At 38.7% G+C, this 19,368-nt stretch overlaps 1 protein-coding gene across 6 annotated transcripts in view; it reads right to left on the bottom strand.

Annotated features, from left to right (window-relative positions):
• PLD5 (phospholipase D family member 5) overlaps window positions 1–19,368 on the bottom strand; it is a 195,685-nt gene that overhangs the window by 103,421 nt on the left and 72,896 nt on the right. For 5 of the 6 annotated variants that reach the window (XM_033008959.2, XM_033008968.2, XM_033008948.2 and 2 more), the window contains exon 2: window positions 15,701–15,837. In XM_033008959.2, coding sequence (XP_032864850.1) covers window positions 15,701–15,837 — 137 coding nt within the window. Of the gene's footprint in view, window positions 1–15,693; window positions 15,838–19,368 lie in introns of those variants that run through there. The other variant, XM_009971350.3, reaches the window with a different exon arrangement.

Raw genomic sequence — 19,368 nt, forward strand, 5'->3', positions numbered from 1 at the left:
AAGTATAGTATTTGGGCAGGTGAAGACAGTGCCATTTTGGAGCCTACAAAGCAGTCTTTCCTTTGTGCACCAACAGAGCAGAACACTGTTGGAGAATGGCTCAGAGACAAGGGTCTTGTGCCTTTAGCCAATAGATTGTAAGCCTGCATGCCTAAGTTGTGCCTTGTCATGTATTAAGAAAATCTTTGAATGAACGTTGGCACAGGCTCTGCTCATACAAAAAGAAAAAGGGGGAATTGTTGGAGAATGGCTCAGAGACAAGGATCCTGAGCCCACTGAGCAATTGTATGATCAGAGCCTGTTCTAGCTGCTGATGCTGGGCCTCACTAGGGTTTGCTTGCAGCTGCTCGCAGCTGCTGATATAGGAGGAATGTCAAGGACGCTTCAGCCTTGTGTACCGTGGTGTGTCGAAAACAGGTTAAGGGGAATTAGGAATAGTGGTCTGAGAAACCTAGTGTTATGATAACGGTGGTCTGAGAAACATTGTGTTACGGTACTGTTGTGTATCGAAAACAAGTCAACAGGAATCAGAAATAGTAGCATGAGAAACTTAGTGTTATGAGAAGCTTGTGCTGTAAGCTAACTGCAAGTAGGTGGACCGTGCGAATACGACCTTTAGAGCTTAAGCCAATCAGCTAGTGACTGGTAGGCATAATAATTATCATTGTCTGTATAAATATATGTACCCTGGACCAATAAAGACACATTGATTGATGCTCTATCACCCACACTGAACCCGTCTCGGCGTGTCGTTCATCCGCGGCTCCGCAGAACACCACCTCTTAGCCCATTATTTTCCATTAAAATAAAAGAAGTACAGAAAGTAAACACTCTGTTCCAAAATCCTGAAGTGACTAAAGAACTAAAATATTAGTGATCCTACTGATGGTATAAACTGTGCTTAAAACTCTGCATTCCAGCTGTATCAACTCCCTTAAACCCTTATTCAACAGTGAAACATTTTAAAAAGCATTTCTTGGCATCTTGCCCTTCAGCAGAAGAAAATTTGAATTTTTACAGCATTTCTGCCTGTCAGCACTAAAACATTCTAATGGGTTTCGCAGCTGTGCACGGAGAATTGAGAGATGGTCAGCGGATTCTTATGGCACACTGCTAGGAGACAAGTGCCTGAGGGTGCTGAGACAGAAGAAACCAGCTGACCTGACCAGTCTTTACACTCCACAGAAAATTCAAACAGCAGCTTTCACCTCCAATGAGCATGCCAACACAAAGGCCCATCGCGATCCACATGGGCTCTGTGTAGCAAGGAACATTAAAATCCTTATTTTTTTGCTTGATCTTAACAAAGAAGCAGCTTTCTGTAATAACTCATTAAAGAGCAAAAGTATATCGAACTGCAACTTCAATTCCCACAAGCTGTACATAGTATATGGGTTTTAAGTCACAGATCTTTATGCTGTAATTACTGTATGCACTTTGAGAAAGCAAGCAAGAGCAAAATCGGAGAACCACTTCATCCCAGGTTTCTACTTGGAGGTGGTGACAGCAGTGTGTCTGACTTAAAGGTGCTTCTTCAGGGGAGGTTACTTAAATGTCCAAGTGAGGGGTGGGGTGAGAGGTAGCAGTAACGCCAGGAGCTGGTCAGTGCATGCCATCTCTGTAAGAGCAGTTTCAGGCTGAGGTGGCTGGTATTAGAGGACTGCAATACCACGAGCTGTCGTTCCTCAGGGGAGCCATCCAGCACTTGGATGCCCAGTTTCAAAGGGTGAATTAAGTCCAGGAATCCAAGTCCAAGTAAGGGGTTAAATGTACTTTCCCCTCTACTAAAAGCAGAATAGCACTTCTTCTCCATAGTATCTCTTGATTAAACACTAACCCTAAGTATTTACCCCCAAAAGACATCTCTTGGCCAACCCAAGAAGAGCCTGCCTTGCTGTTTCAGTACACCTTATTAATTGCAGTTAGAAAAAAATAATCCTTCGCAGCAGTAGAACAGCGTAAGTTTTTTGATTTCAGGTCTAATAAAACTGAGATCACATAAGCATATTCACTGAATTAACTATCTTATAACACACTCTTCTAATAATTACACCAAAACATTTCGTAACTAATTAGCCAAATTCTTCTGTTAGTTATACATAAAACTGTGGATTTGTTTGATATTTGCAGCACTGCGGCCAACACAGATTTATCCTTGAGATACTCTCTGTCTCCGAATATAGACTCAAGATAGTTCATCTAGGCAGGGAACATGCATGTGTGTAGGAGGGAGTCTGAAAAACTTCCAAGGAATGGAGTTTATGCCACTTCCTAAACCACTGGGGGATAGGGGAAGACCACAAAAAGGCCTGGAAGGAAAAACCCATGGGGAAGTGCAAGGACACTGTCAGAACTTCATAAAGCCAAACCTAAATGACATGACAAGGAAAGAGAGAAGGAACACAAAGTTACAGATGTCTGTCAAGGGGAAGGAAAGGAAATTTAAAAAGCTGTAAAAATAATAAATCAATGAGGAAACATCTCTACTGCATGACTAAACCTTATCAGAGTGTAAGCCAAGAGAAAACCATGTCCACATGAGCAGTTAACACCAACTACTTCATGTCAGAGTATGTAGATAAAGTATTAACAATTTAACACACCACCATTTATCATTCAAAACATTCGCACTCCCACTGACACTTGTTGAAATCTGTCTTGTTTCTCAGATTTGGAGTTAATGAGAGGAATGGTATTCCCCTACGTTAGTGCCTGCCAGTGTCCTGCCCATGCGACACAGCCACAGAGCCTCTGTCCTTTCCCTACCATCAAGATGTTACGTCACTCAGTGCCTTCAAAAATGAAAACATCCTCTTTGTAAAGAGTAGATATGTAGCTCGCATTATCACACTGTAGACAGCTAGATGCTATGTTGAAGGGCAAAGTATGAAAACATGAGGATTCTGAGGATCTGAGGTAAATTGAAATGAAGAAAGATGAGGTACATATTACAAAGCTCCTACCGAGAAAAGAAACAGTGCGACCCAATTCTGTTGAATTCAGAATAAGAAATTTGTCTGGCATTGCTGTTTATTATCTAGAATGCCGTATATACTATTAACCAAGAGACACTACATCATTTCATTTTCTCTGTTCACTACTATACTATAATTGAAGATCTACAGGATATGCTTATCGAAAACCCCACACAGTTGCCTTGTCTATATATTTCAAAAGCTCTTGGTTAATCTCTAGACATGAAAGGGCAAGGACACCATCAGAAGAGAAACGTTTTTAAACCCCAATTTTAATTACCAAAAGTACTATTTTTCCTCTCCCACTTTCTCCTTAGTTTTGGGAGAGGACCAGCCAATTTTGTTTTTATTTAATCACTTCTTCTCAATTAGATTTTTGCCCCCTCACCAGGAAGATGCAAAGGTTGGGCTTGGTTTTATTTCTGTTCTTCTAAATATATCCATTGCAGTTTGGTGCCACAGTACTGCTACATTCACAATTTATACACAAAAAAATTTCCTACTGAGTTTGTTTTCTTAACAGCTCATTTGTTTATACATTCTTAATTCTGAGCTAATGTTTTCAAGATTCATTATCTATAAATGTTGTTGGAAAACATCTTCCAAATACAGTAGCACACAATAGTTTGCCTCATATCAAGTGCCTATTTCCTGACAGTCACTCCAGGCAATATACCTACGTGGCAGCTGGAGCAGCTCTGCACCCCGGTCTATGGCAGGCAGTTTCCTTTCTAGCTGAGGACTGTAAGGCACACACAACTCGGAAAGTGCTGCCCTTCTTAGGTGAAGTCATGCTTGTTCCTGTCATGCATAAGGAAATCCAGGTGCTGATCTTAGTGTTAACATTGCATTTTTAAATTTAAATCTGAATTTTTTCCTCTTTTATTGTATGCATACTGCAGGGAACACCCTGAATATCCATCACTCAGGAGCTGGGAGCTCAGACTTCTTAGCATAATACAGTAAGCGCTGACTTGGTACCTGTTTAGCTGTTGGAAAGAATCTCAGCCTCTTTCCTTTGTTTTGTACCGTACTTAAGTCTTGGGTAAATACCATTACCTTAATTTTCAAATTATATAAAATTTAACAGATGAGTTGTTTACTCAGGGTCCTGTATAAAGCTGCGTAGCAGCCACACAAGCCCCTCATCAGCTAGGTTATATCTATTCAGCTCTTTTAAGCAGCAACCCATTCACCTTTTGTCCATCTGTAAAACACATCAAAATATCCTGTCAATTTTCTTGAACTTCTCAGAAGATCAACAAATACTGTATAAATAGCCATTGTCATATACATTAATTAGTCAGCGAGATGTTTTTATTTTATTTCTATATTCAGCTTGTGACCATGTAAGTTCATATATAACCTTTAAATAAGGCCTGAATATTGCAAATAAATAAAACAGGGATATTTAGACCTTTTTTTTAATGACAAAATATATCTTGTCTTTTTATTTCCCTCCACACAACCCCCAATCTTCTTATATGATCACCACGTAACTGCAACTAGCAACATTAATTTGGACTGAATAATCATATATTGATACATAAGTGGGAATATGGTTGCCACCTTCTTTTCTCCTGGCCTGAGCACCTTTCTAAAAGTCCCTGATTATCTTGGTATGACTTGGGATGGATAAACACGTTAGTTCACATGGTAGAAACCAGTCAACAATCAAAATATTATTTTTCCTCATAAATAAACACGATTTTATGGTGTTAACAATAATTTAATTAGAATCTTCTAAGTAAGAGATCTCTTCTCCAGAATAGGAACAAAAGTATATTCTATGATGTTGACATTTACACAATCCAACAATCCATTAAGCTTAATTGATGCCCTTCCTGCCCAACAAGAACAAGCAAAACTACTTTGCAAAACAATGAAGGAAAATTCAAGGTAAAACCTTTAGTCAGCAACTATTTGAAATCAGCACTGCAAATTCAGCAGATATAGTCAAGGTAGGAATGGTAATAAAAATCCACAGATGTAAAGAATAAAGGGCTCAAAGTATCCATTCCCAAAGGACATTGCCAGCACTCGACGTACAGACGCAGGATTCTATGGAAATGTTCCAGGACACCTTAGGAGCACTAAGATAGGTTTGACTATTGTTTGTTCCTTTTAGGTATCTATTTGTATGTATGTTTTTTGTTGTTTTGTTTGGGTTTTTGTTTTGTTTTATTTTTTTTAAAAAAAGGTAATTAAATTTAGTCCATGTTGAATTGCATCTGGTTAGCATTGCAACTGTTAAAACTTGTTGCATACACGTTAAAACTTGGGGGAGGGAGTGTGGAGGGGAAATGAAAATTGATGGGTAAATTTCTACACAAGATGAAGAAAGTGATGGGACCTCTTTCCAAACTGGACACGAGCTATGTAGCTTGATAAACTAATACTTACATTTCTACTAAGAGACTGTTCTAGTCTGATGCACTTATGGTAAAACAAAATAAAACCCAGAACAAAACCCCTCCCACTCTTTCAGATTTTAGTAGAAAGCATTACCTGAATTATTGGTAATTACTCTATACAATGAACTCTATGGAATGCACTTTAATTGCAACATCCTGACTCTCAAAAAAGCCCTGAAAACATCAAAATATCCTGAAGTATTAAAGTACATTTCTAACTGGAGCACTAGCACCTGCACATGCTCAGAGCAATGCCTCTGACACAGAATCACCTGGCTGCTCATCCCAGATATTTGCGTGACTTCTCAAGAGCAACCTTCAGCACCTCACTCTTCTCCCTTCTAGGCAGTCCTGAACAACTCCTTTCATATGCAACAGACACATACAACAAGTCACTACAAAAAAAAATACTTTGTCTGATGTCATACAGAGGTTACATCTCTACTGCTTTCCCATACCATTCCCCAAAGTTGCTGTTGTGATGGACAGGTTGTGGCAGCCTGTCTTTGCCCCAGCCTGGAAGGTATTTAGAATATCTTCAACGTGGCTCACATAAATCTATAATAAACATCAGCTTGGGCAACTCCTGGAGACTGTCACCATCCCAATAGTGCTGGCTGCATTCTTGAGAAGACATTTCTACTAGTCCAGCATTTCAGCCTCCCTTGCCCCAAATACATCACCCCTAGAATCCTCTAGTGCCTTTATTGAATGATAAAGTCTGTCCACTTTCCACCAGCATCTGTAATGAACTGCAAAACAAGCACTGCCAAGCTGATACAAGTGACCCAGAAATGGGTGAAAAAAGTACTAGTAGTTTTGACGGTGTTTGAACAAAAATCAAATGGCAGCTGCCCTCCTCATGATGGTGGCACATTCATTCTTTCTTTAAAGTTTTGTGATTAGTTATGAAGCTTACGCATATTTGTATTTTGCTAAGCAATTGGCAAAACTGCATTTTTCTCCGATACTCAGCCAGCAGAAGCTGAGCTCTTATTTTGGGGACTGATTCAAGTCCAGCTGACTGGAGGAGCTATTTCATAAATTACAACAAAGAAAACTAAAACCTCATTTTATTTTCCCAACTGGCTTTTTAAAAGAATTATTTTGGGAGATCAATGAAAATCAATTAGCTATGTACCTGCCAAACTGAGAAAAGATACCAGATTAACATCTGTGGTCATATGTATGAGTACAACATATTTATTCCAAGAGTTCCAAACAGATCTAGAGAAACAGCAAAAAGTAAAAGCCAACACTTTTAATGTGCCATTAAATATCCATCAGAAGTTTAGTCTGAGATAAGATGAATCCTCCCCCTCCTATCAAAGGGCATGCAAATCACCAGTGGCTCTTAAAAGATCCATTTCAACACTTAGTATGGGAAGAAAACAGATTTAAATACACCAAGTTATGATGCTGTCAGTCATGAAAACTCCTTTTGAGCTGTATGATAATTTTGTAGTTGTCTTATTTGGAAAGGACTGGTCATTAGAGAATAAATGACACACAAGGAATTGCATCCGTCAGGTGCCAAGGCTGGTTTTTGTGCATTATTTTTTTGTTTTCAGGTCAGGTTGATCGGAAGCAAATTCAATATGGAAAAAACCTAAAACGTAACATGAAAAAATAGTGACCGTAATAAAATTGATCAAGTCCTCCAATGCATTATTTCCTCTTGGTCAAGATAATTGGATATGGGTAAATTGAATAAGCAAACTCAGACTTTCCTAATTAACGAAGTTCATAAACAGAGAGGTTCAGCTGCCCAACACACAAGAGTACTTTGTATCTAAAGTGTTACTTTCCGTCTGCAGTGCTCTGACTAACTAGAGAGATATGGACATAGAGAGATCATATGAGGGAACACATAGAGGAGCCTCTGGCTCTACCTATATTGGAACCCACGTATTAATATGAGGAAAACAAATCAGGAAGAAAATCTTCAGCGTAACAAAGAAAATCCCAAATGTTTCACCCAAGTATTTCTTCCCGAAACATGTACAAAGCAGCTGAAAAAAACAGTCCTAACAAGCCTCAACCATCAGTTCTCCTCCGTGCCTCCGAGTCAGGCATGAACACCAAGAACTGCCGCTGCCTGACTACAACCTCGGTGCTACAACCGGCTAAGCATGCTGCAGGTGGCTGAAAAAAACAGTTGGCTCCAGCTCAGCCCAACGGTATCAACAGCTCTGACTTAATGCTTAGGCTTCAGTGGGCACCACGACTGGTATTTCTTAACGGCGGCACTGCCCTGGTGCTCTGGGAGGCAGACCCAGCCATGTAGTCAGCAGGTCACCAAAGGCAGCATCTAGGATGTTACACTCATACTCTTGAGGAGTATCAAACCGTGCTATCTGAGGAGACACTCACAGTACCATCTCAGGATTAGACACAAAACTCAACACATCTACTGTAAGCTGACAGGATAAGAAGTACCCTTTTTATATACTGCTCTGAGGGTGCAGAAGCAATTAAAAATAAATGGTGTCACTGGAGCAGGTTCTTGTTAGGGTCTGATGCAAAGTCAGCCTTGACTGAATGAACAGGTCACCCTGAAATGGGGCATGCATTCAGATAGATTTTAGACAAATTTTAGCCACTTTTCACGTCTTTCCCACAGAAGAAAGGAAGAATTATTTATCAAGGAACTTTATTAAGTTAGATCACTATTCTCATCATGCAGAATAAAAACCTCTCTGAAATGTTGCAAATCAGACTTCAAGATCACGAGAATGACCAGTAATTTTAGATTTAATAACTCTGCTTAGAGCAGACTTACAATATGGTAAACAAAATGACCTTGGGAATATTATGAGTCCTGCTGGGTTGAAATAATTTCCATTTTCTGAACACATTAAGAAAAAAAAAAAAAAAAAAGATATATTTGATCTTAAAGAAATCCCACCAAAATATAGAGGAGAAAGGCCATTCTTGTACATGAATTGTTCCTTATACCACCTACATTACTCAGGAAACTTAAAGTAATTGGAATTTGATTTCTATTAAGGTTGGAACATTTTCTCTGATGTGAGTACACAAATTCTCAGTAATCAAAGGAGAAACAAACATAAATATTTAACTTCCAAGAACACAAAACATGACAATCTTTGTATTACATCCTAAACAATGCTTAGCATGACAGGAAAAGCTGCCTCAAGGAGACTCTAAAGCACTCTGTCCTAAATTCCAAGGGAAACCATTAGATTTAACTGAACAAAGAATAGGAGAAAAAGAATGATTTGTGCATCTGGACAAAATGAGTTGAAGCCCAGACCTATTTAATACGATTTAATGAGTTATGAACTATCTACTGGTAGTAATGCAGAGTAAGATATAAACAGATCATAAGTTTTGGCACTCCTTTTTTAATTTGTGAAGACTTCTTTATAGCTGAAAGTAAATGCAAAACAAACAAAATGACCCTTTTTTTGTATCAGTGCAGGAACAGAGGAAAAAATAATTCTTACCCTGTACAGATACCGAGGAACTGTTAATATGGTATCTTTCCCATTGAAATACATTTTCTGAAATGAAAAATAAAAGGTAGAGCTCCTCTTATGCAAGCTTGTTGAATTACTGGATTTCCCTCTCTGGCTCAGTCTGTTGAAAGCCTCTGCAGGACATCTACCAGTTCTTTGCAGTTGTCCAGCCATAGAAACTGCAATTGTAAGGGTATTTTTTCTTTTGATGCAAAAAAATGACTGAAAATAGGCATCGTATTAAAAATTGAGTGTTTTTATAACTCATTCTCTTCATCACTCCAAAACAAGAGGACAACAATCATCATAGAATCAGAGAATCATCTAGCCTGGAAAAGACATTTAACATCACCGAGTCCAACCATTAACTTATCACTGCCAAGTCCACCACTAAACCATGTCCCTAGGCGTGATGTCTGCTTGTCTTTAAAATACCTCCAGGGACAGTGACTCAGTCACTTCCCTGGGCAGCCTCTTCAAATGCCTGACAATCCTTTCAGTGAAGAAATTGTTTCTAACACTCAGTCTAAACCTCCCCTGGTGCAACTTGAGGCCGTTTCCTCTTCCCCTATCACTTGTTCCCTGGGAGAAGAAACTGACCCCCACCTTGCTACCACCTCCTTTCAGGTAGCTGTAGAGAGGGATATGGTCTCCCCTCCGACTCCTTTTCTCCAGGCTAAACAACCCCGGTTCCCTCAGCCGCTCCTCATAAGACTTGTTCTCCAGAACCTTCACCAGCTCCGTTGCCCTTCTCTGGACACGCTCCAGCACCTCAGTGTCTTTCTTGGAGTGAGGTCCCAAAACTGAACACAGTATTCGAGGTGCGACCTCATCAGTGCCGAGTACCGGGGGACGATCACTTCCCTACTCCTGCTGACCACACTATTGCTGATACAAGCCAGGATGCTCTGGGCCTTCTTGGCCACCTGGGCACACTGCTGGCTCATATTCAGCTGACTCCAAATGAACACCCTGAGGTCCTTTTCCACCAAGCAGCTTTCCAGCCACTCTTCCCCAAGCCTGTAGCGTTGCATGGGGTTGTTGTGAGCCAAGTTCAGGACTCAGCACTTGGCCTTGTTGGACCTCATACAATTGGCCTTGGCCCATCGATCCAGCCTGTCCAGATCCCTCCATAGAGCCTTCCTTCCCTCAAGCAGATTAACACTCCTGCTCAACTTGGTGTTGTCTGCAAACCTACTGAGGGTGCACTTGATCCCCTCGTCCATCACGTTGACAGAAGGAATTTTTATGCCAAGTGGCGTGTTTTGTAAATAGAAATCTTCAGTTGCTCTTTAACAGGCTTGTTTTCAAAATCTGAGCATCTTGTTCTGTTTAGACATTTAATTATTATGCTGTCATAGTTTGTTTATTAAGTAGAAATCAGTCAATATAAACCTTGCTATGTTCAGAACCCACGCAGCTCAGGGAAATCTCCCCCACAATCAGTCAGGGGCAAAGCACTTCCAAGGTAAACCAATGTAAGCAGTATGCTTATTTAATAGTGCTTCAAAACCCTGCTTGGTGAAACAGTAGAGAGGAGTTGAAGGAAAGATTCATAAAGTAACAGAAAAAAACTTCCCAAACAGAGAATAAAGAAACACTCATGAAACTGAAAACAACATACACAACACATAATAATTGAACAATGTAAATAACTAAATGTAAATAATTATTGTATACAACTGGATTTAATCTATGGAACTCAGTGATGCAGGGCACTGTTGAGATCAAAAGCTTTCCAACAGAAAGATTCAGTTCCTCTGCAGGATACTGAAATGACAGAGGATACAAGCCCTTATTCACAACATTCCAAAAAATTTCCAAAGCAAATAAACACTGCCTAAGTATCACCACCCATATGCTATAGGGCAGAATTGGTCAGAGCCTGCCTACAATCACTAGGTGAACTAAACAGCTTTGCCACACACAAAACAAGAAAATCGTCCAATTATCAGAGAAAGATGAAATTTGAAAAAAAAAAAAAAAAAAAAAATTATTCGCTTCCTTTTCCACACTGCTGTTCCTTAGCCCCTCTCAAGAGACAGAGCCAAGCCCACAGCCAGGGGCAGGAGCTATGCCAGCTGCTACTACCGCTTCAATAGATATTGGAAAAGCTGGTGAGACAAGGATAATTAAGGGTATGTGCAAGCTCTGTAGGAACCCTAGCATGACTATCAGCAGTAACAAGCAGGAGAAGAAGCATACTGAACAGCTGAAGCTACTGGTAATAAATCATAATGACCTTGGTTCAAACACTTTGGGTAACAGAGACCATCTCTTAATAGTTGTAATTTCTTCTGTTTCCCAGATTGCAGTTTTTAGAGTTTATCAGCCAGTTTGAACAAAGCCAAGTCTTGACTGTTGTTAAGTCAGAAGCTAGCTAAGATTTAGGCATAATAGATTTGCCATTAAAAAGTACAATTTTCAAATTGCAATAATCTAAATTTATAGATGCAGTGTCTAATGGACCCTGAGCAAGACAGGCAAAACTCCCAGGCTGCTAAGCATATCCTCTTAACCAGTCTCATCCATCAGGGCTGCCTAACAACATTAACGTGAGTGTCTCAAGACAATTATTTGTATCCCATACCAAACACAAACTGCAAAAACCTAACTTTTCACACTCATTAGTACTTTTTTTATTCCTTAAATGTCAATCAGTTGACATTCCTTTTAATAGAAAGGGTCAAACGCCATTTGTATTTAAGTCTAGCATTCTGAAATAAAATTTTGTGGAATGAAGCCAAGAGTGCCTAGCACCCTCTGAAGTGAAAAGCTGCCTCTTATCAGACCTGGTCCAGTTGTAAAAAAATAACATAAAAAGTCTACTTTCAGTCAGCCAGTCTCTCCACATATAATATACATTATCAAAGTTATATGTGACAGTGTAAATAAGTACGAACAGCATTATTTCATCTACACCAATACAGTTTTCCAGCCAGTAGACTCCAGATTCTAATTTCAATTCTGAAGCCAGAATTTGTCTGCCTGATAAATTTTACAGACCTTCCTCCATCTCCCCGCAGTTATTTGAATTGCAATGTATGCATCAGTAGAAGACACAGTAGTTTTTATAGTGGTGCTTGTCAATTAATCTGGTAAGTACATTTCTTTGCCCTAATATTAGCCCTGAATTATTAGGACAGGGTTGTAAATTCTTTTAAATCACCTCTGTGTATTTTTGGATTATAACCTGCAGAGCAGGCTAAAAAAAAATTGTTTCTGTATCTAAATGTCAAAAGACAAAAAAATTAATTTCAGTGATTTTTTAGTTAAATCTCAAATATTCAAGTTCCTCTTGAATATTCTACTTAGTATTATTGAATATCAAGTTCCTCCGTGTAGCAAACAAAATGGGAAATGCAGCCCACAGCAATCTGAGTTTGCATCGTGGCAGTCACAAATAACCTGTAAAGCAAGATGCATTTCGGTTCTCAACCACAGGCTGAGTTTTTCGGCAAGAAGCTCAAAGCATTACAAATGATAATTCATAATTTTAGTTTCAAACGTATTTTCATCTCTTCAAAAAGCGCTATTTCCTATGCACCCTTTTAGATGGGTGGCAACAATCCCTTCAGCAATCGGTGAAGATATGCAAGAAAGCCTGCTTTTCCACTTCCCAGACTTGTTTTTGTTACAAAGCCCCCAAGAGAAATAAATGCATCAGTAAAGAGGAAGGTCTTTTTGGCAACATATGCAGTAAGTATTCCTTATGTAGTAAGAGTCTAAGGAATGATTAACTGAAGAGGAACCTCAAGTTGAATTACAACAAGCAGATCAGAAAGGATGAATTTGTATTCATGAACAACAATACAGTCACAACAACAAAAAAAGATGTAGGCTTTACTGGAAACTACTGCTGACAATTTACCTCAATGATTTCTCTCTCAGGCTACAAAAAGCTCTAGACTTCTAAAAATGTCCTCCTCTTACTTACTCTCTCTTTTAAAAAAATTCTCACTTGCTATTTTTTGGCACAAGCTCCAAAAATTTCTAGTCAAAGAAATATTCTACACCACAGCTCTATTTCAGACATATTTTCCTTTAAAATAAAAAGGCAGAAGTGAAATTGATTTTCAGAAGACAAAAGCCTTTAACAAATCATCAGTGAGGTTCTCATATTAACAGAAACCTTTCCCAACAAGCTTCTTCGCAAATTTGATCAATTAAAAACACAAAAGAACTCTAGGATCACATATGTAAACTTGTATTTGACAATTATTTCACCTAAAAAAGAGAAAAAAATAAAAAAAAGGACCATCTATTACCATTCTGTCTCAGCACATCCTGCAAACGTAAGCGCCTGTTCCTGAATTTCAGTGAAAGTACTCACACAGCAGAAATATAAGAATTCAATAATTCTTGTCTTACTTATTAAAAGTGCTTACCCCAAGTACTAAATAGATGCCAGAGGCAGCAATTGATCTTACAGCACTTCAGTTAAGTCTGCAATATATTTAACACATAAAGGAGCCTAGTTTCATCACGTAGAGAAGGATTCAATGTTAGCAGGTAGCAGCTGCCAGCACTTTGATACTGTTATTAGAAATGGTTTAGGCAGTTTATACACACAGCATTGATGCGCCTTCTGGTTCAGGCATTAGTAGCTAGATCACGCACTTGAATCACTCTGTGAAAGGTACCTTAAAATAGAGCTGGGGTCTGAGATCACTTTTATCACTGTAAACACAGAGCAGTTTCACTGACTCTTATGTTTAAAGTCAGTGTGCTGGATTTACTCCCAGGCTCCTCTAACACAGTCCAGGAAAGGCAAGACACACACACCAACCCCAACAAAAAACTGAGCAAAGGTGAGTATTCTTTGGAAAGGCAGGTTGGTGCAACCCATATAAAAAGACAAAATAAATTAATCTCTTACATGTGGAAAAACTAATATCCCAGTTTTCCATAGCACTACACATCGCTCCCACTCTGAATTTTTTAACATTCGAAGAATACAAAGTGAAGAAGATTAAGTTCTTCCTTGGCTAGGCCAATGCTGCTACCCAGAACAAAATTGGAGCCGCTAGTTGATAAAACTAAGAGGAAAACATGGTGCAGTAGTTGTTGCATGTGTTGAAGTCGTGTGCAGCACCTTGAAGCCAATGAGGCAGAAAAACTTTCCCCTCATCTGACCTAGTTCTGTCAAAGATTCACACATGGAGATAGTGGGTGTAGAGGTGACACATGCAGTATCTTTAAAAGTTTTGGAAGGCAACAACTCACAGTGAAGAATACCCAAGACCCTGATGGGGAAAGAAAAGCTAAGAAAGAAAATTCAGACAAGATATTAGAAGGCTGCCCAGAACTGTAGGCGTACAAGAAAGTGAACAGATTAGGGCCAAGCCATTTTACAAAACAAAACAATGCTGGGGAAAAAGTGCCAGAAGAATGGTTGGTTTCAGGACAAAGCTACCTGATGATGCAGGTCCTATTTGAAAGGGGGCTACAAATTTAAAGAATCTTTTTTTTTTTTTTTTTTTTTTTTTTTTAAGCAGCATGTAAAAAAATACTGTAAAAATTCAGTAAAATTGCAAAAATATAATCCAGTTTGCTGGATTGTGGATCACTGCTGACTGCACTGTGATGGGTGCAGCACAGAAAGGCACTGTCCCCAAAGAGTTTTCACACAAAATCAACATAGAATAGCAGAAATAAGGAGGAAAGGCTCAAAGTAACATTAATTTTTCATTAGATTATTCTAAAAAATAAATATCAATTGTCTCCAACTCACTGTATACCCAGCCACTGGTAGCTGGGTAGATTCTGTACAAACAATGGAAGAGGTTGCCCGGGAAGGGTGTGGAGTCCATCCCTGGAGTTATGCAAACCCTGACTGGGCATGTCACTGAGCAACCTGCTGTAGCTGACCCTGCATGGAGCAGGAGAACAGAGTGGAGAATGCCCAGAGGCCCCTTCCCATTCCAGCAACTCCCTGATCAGATTAGAATGGATTTATGAGAAGTTACTTAAGGATGACTGTTCTTCCACAAAATGAATTGGAGAGTGTGCTCTATATACAAGTTAAAGCCTTGGAAAAAAGCAGAATACAATTGTGAATGACGTCTACAGATGTCTGTTAAATCAGCCTTACTGGTGAACAGAAGAGGACCGTGGACAATGCCATGCAGGAAAAGCACTGGTTATTGCTGATGAACAGATTCATGGAGGAGCCTGACAGTGAAAAGCAGCAAAATGAAATTCACAGTCTGGAAATGAAAGGCCCAAGAAATCAAATCACCTCCTTAAATCTAAAGTTAAGAGATAAACACAACCATGGCAGGCGTCTGAGGCAAACCTTAATCCAACATAGTCAATACTCCAATCTTTCTGACGGTATCAATAATTTTCTTCACAGTTCCTAGTCAAGCCACTGTGTCTCTTAGGGGAGTGCAAAAAACAGGAATACATATAAAAGGTTGTCCTATATACAAGGGACAGCAGTCTTAGGTCAAAAGTGATCAGTGACCTTCTTGGAGAAAGAAATAAGCTCTTGACGAAAGACATAACAGAACTGGGAACTATGTGAGCACCTCAATACTCATTTACTGAAATTTAATGGGCTTTGACCCAGGCTTACAAAATAATTGAACTAACACAAGGGTCTTGCTCAAAACATACCATCAAAAATAACTTCAAAGAGTGTGTTTTATTTTGTCAGTCAAACCAACCTCCAAAACCAGAAATTCAAAACAAGAAATCATTTCCTCCTCTGTTACCTACTCTTCCCAATTATACCACAGGACTATGGTAATTACTACATGCCATTATATAACACATATATGTTCTTGTTTACCCCAAAGGAGAAGTTTTGTTTGTTACCTCTTACCGACAGTTATTTTGACAGTTCTTTTCTGAGAGTCCATCCTCATCTTCTCCCATAATATCCACTGCCGAAAATATCAGTGCAACCAGAATTGCAAAGCAGCATACCAGTGCAAAGATCACAATGCATCTTTGCTGGGACTGAAAGAGATTAAGATTAAAAAAGTTTTAATGGCGTGAGCACATTCCAGTCAATGATCTGAGACTCTAAAACTTTTACGTAAGATCTAAAATTCTTTGAAGTTCTTACTGCCATAGCTGTCAACATGAAAACATCTTAGGATGAAAACGCTCTCAAAACTGTCCTTCAGGTATCACCTTGAGATGTGTTTTAAATCTCTCAGACATTGTTAAATAATTCATGTCACAAATAATATTAATAATTTAAACTGTTTCCTGTTTGTACCACAAGGAAAACATTATGCATTAAAATAATGATTATTATATTAACTATGTATTTTCTGATTGCACCTCACAGGTAAAGTACACACTTAGGATGTCACTCAAAAGTCTTGAGAGTTTTGTTGTGTTTGGCTGAAATAAAACATGTCATTGGAAGAAGACTGAAGAGCAAAGTCTTTTTTTGTTGCTACGCAAAATAACTAACATTGTTATTATGATTGTCACAGCAACTGAGATGTTTTGGCAAGACCTTGCCCCACAGTACTTACAATATAAGGAAAACAAATTCACAGATGATAGATGGGATTCAAGGAAACAATGGGAGACTCTTGCTCAGTATAATCGGCAATGCCCTCCACATGTCAGATTAAATATTAAAACATGGCATAGTACTGCCTTATTCTACAATATAAAATCCTGAAGTACTAAATCCGATACAACCGTGTACAGCCCTAGATAAATGTGAAACCTCCTGAAGACAATCTCCTGATGTGCAATTTACATAGCTGCATGAATTTAAAGTATATTTTATTCTGAAACCAAATGTTCAAACAAATATGTGTATTTTCCTACTGAAAAAAATTTGCACAAACCCACATGTATATGTATATAAAAATATAAAAATCTAACTTTTGTTGCCACAGTTATTTTCTTAATTTCCTTTATTGCCCTGTAATTAAAATGTCACATAAAGAAAAAAAGCTTTATAAAGGAATGGAAAAGTCAGAAAGTATATAGGAAAGAAGGAAGTGTAAGGAAAATGAAGCAATGTCATGCTTGCAGCTGAAAACCAATGTCACAGTATCTCCATTGTTCCTGACATTTTGTTTAAGAGGTAATAAGTTTCAGTGTAATAAGAATTTTTTCCCATATGTATAAAGACCTGACTTATTTTTTTAAAATAAGATTCTGAAACTTCCCAAATAGTGCACATCCCAGAACAAACCAGATATAAGCATTTTATTTCAGCATGTGAAAATCTAAAACACAGCAAACAACTTCTTCAGACAAACAGGAACAACTTTTCCTGAAATTTAGTGAGAAATGTATCCTTCTACCCAACATTAACACTGAATATGCTGTTTAGGTTATATGCGTATTTTAAATATAATGCATATTAGACACTTATACATTTCAAATGTATGTTTAAACCTGCTCTTTTCTAATATGTTACCTAAAATCTTACAAGAATTCAGCATAAGAAAATCTTCTTTGACCATTTAAAAAGCCCACATCTGAAATAAATAAAATTTGGACCTTTTTTTTTTTTTTTTTCTGCTGCTAGGTATAAACATGGCAACATACAGAAAGAAATAGAAATGACTGCATCTGGCTGTCCAGAACTAAGTCTGAAGTCAAACACACAGTTGGACTTAAGAGAAAGATGTTGAAACATTGCCTCATTGCCTCATACTACTGTCAAGAAAAACTAAGAAGCGCCAAACAGAAAGAGGTATTCCGATCTGGGACAATGCTTTATGCCATTTCTTCATCAGGATGGCTCACACTCTTGCTGAGATGACCATCGTCTCATGCAGGTTTTTTTTTTACAGTTCTGTAAGTGCATTTGCAGAAACTGTTTGATGCAGCTTCCTCCAAGCAGTGAGCATATTACCATGGCAGCAAGATAGCAAAGCTGCCCCCCGACCAGTGAGCCAAACAGAGCCAGGGCTCATTCTCTAGCCCCTAAGAGCAGGGGATGCAACCCAGCACGGCTCGCAGCACTAGTGTTCTTTTTCCTCTCAAACCAGGACAATTGCAGCCATTTTACTCACTGGGAACAGTCCCGAGGCCATATTTTAGGCAAATTTGTAGCAACAGGCATCCTAGCCACCACACAGTAGAAATGACTTCATGCCATTTCTCCAGGGAATAACTCCCATCATCTTGCTGCATTGCCATGCAAGCAGCAGAACAGTGACGGAGTGCTGCAGGGTCACTGGACCAGCAGGGACCACAGTAGCCTTCAAGGCTGGGCCAGCACACAGGGACACAGCAAGGGATGTTTTGTTAAAAGGAGTCCACAGTACCTCTATATCACATGTCATAAGGCGTAAAACAGCCCTCAAAACCTTTTAACCAGCTTAAAACTTAAAGGCCAAAAGCTATATAAAATCTACAGTGTATCAAAAATTATATGGTATGACAAAAAGGAGAAAAGAAAGAAAAAAAGCAGGTGCAACAGATGCCTTAAGTGCCTTCAACAGCAGGAAATTTTATGGTAGCAATTTCTAGCTGGTTATGTTCAAGGAGTACGGAAAGGGGAGGCCAAAGTAATTATGAATGGATCCTCCTAATCAAGCTTTAACTCCTATTCCACATAAATTTGGGGAACATATTCAAGGTTTCTTGACTTCTGTGTTTAGTTGAAATTTGTATAAAGTTTAAACCCCTGTTCTTTCAGTTCCACACCTGTACAGCTCGTCAAGCTCTGCATTTTGACTGACTGCTTCTCACTATTTTTTCTTTTGTACTAAGGATAGCACAAAGTATTACATAAAACAAAGTAAAATCTACAAGTTTGCAAGTGTCCTAACACTACATTTTTAGTCACAGGTCTGAAGGGTCAGGTAAAGACCATTTAAAAAAAATGTATACAGTTAGTAAGTAGGATTTTGAATGGGTTTACAGTTCATCTTGAAATTACTCCTGCTGAGTGATTATTTTTGCTTGCTTTTAAACCTATCTATTACATTAGAAATTAATACTTGAAAATTGCGCAGATTCAAATTGATGTTTATATTAGAAAACAAAGAATAAAAAATAGCTACTGGCACCAAACAAGTCTTCTGAGCCCTTCTTCTGACAATCACAATAAATCTTAATTTTCATGCACTGATGCCATACTGCGGGCAATTTTCTAATAGGCTTTTTCTAATTAAACCAGGATTAGAACAGACCATGTCACTGTTCTGTTATACCATCAGTACATGCCTCTGTGTATGTATGTGTGTCTGTGTGAGTAATAGCAGGCTTCTTGAAAGAATTCAAAATAGAATAGCTCACGCCATAGTCAGACTAGAAAGAATCTGTTAGATTTGCTCCTCAGACTCTTGCGTCGGTGGGCTTGGGCAGACTCTTTCCTTGATGCTATGTTGTTGCGTATCCCCTTGGCAACTGGGATCCCTCAGGGTTTATCAAACCTATCCTCCTGCTTGCTTCAGTAAATGCCTAAAAACCCTCTGTGTTTAAGCTTTCAGTCTTCAACACTTAATTACAGAATACACGGTCAGGATGGATCTCTAAAACTTATGTAGTCCATCTGTCCAC

The sequence above is a fragment of the Tyto alba genome, unplaced genomic scaffold, assembly GCF_018691265.1.
Source record: "Tyto alba isolate M040663 unplaced genomic scaffold, T.alba_DEE_v4.0 Super-Scaffold_22, whole genome shotgun sequence".
In the NCBI taxonomy this organism is placed as follows: domain Eukaryota; kingdom Metazoa; phylum Chordata; class Aves; order Strigiformes; family Tytonidae; genus Tyto; species Tyto alba.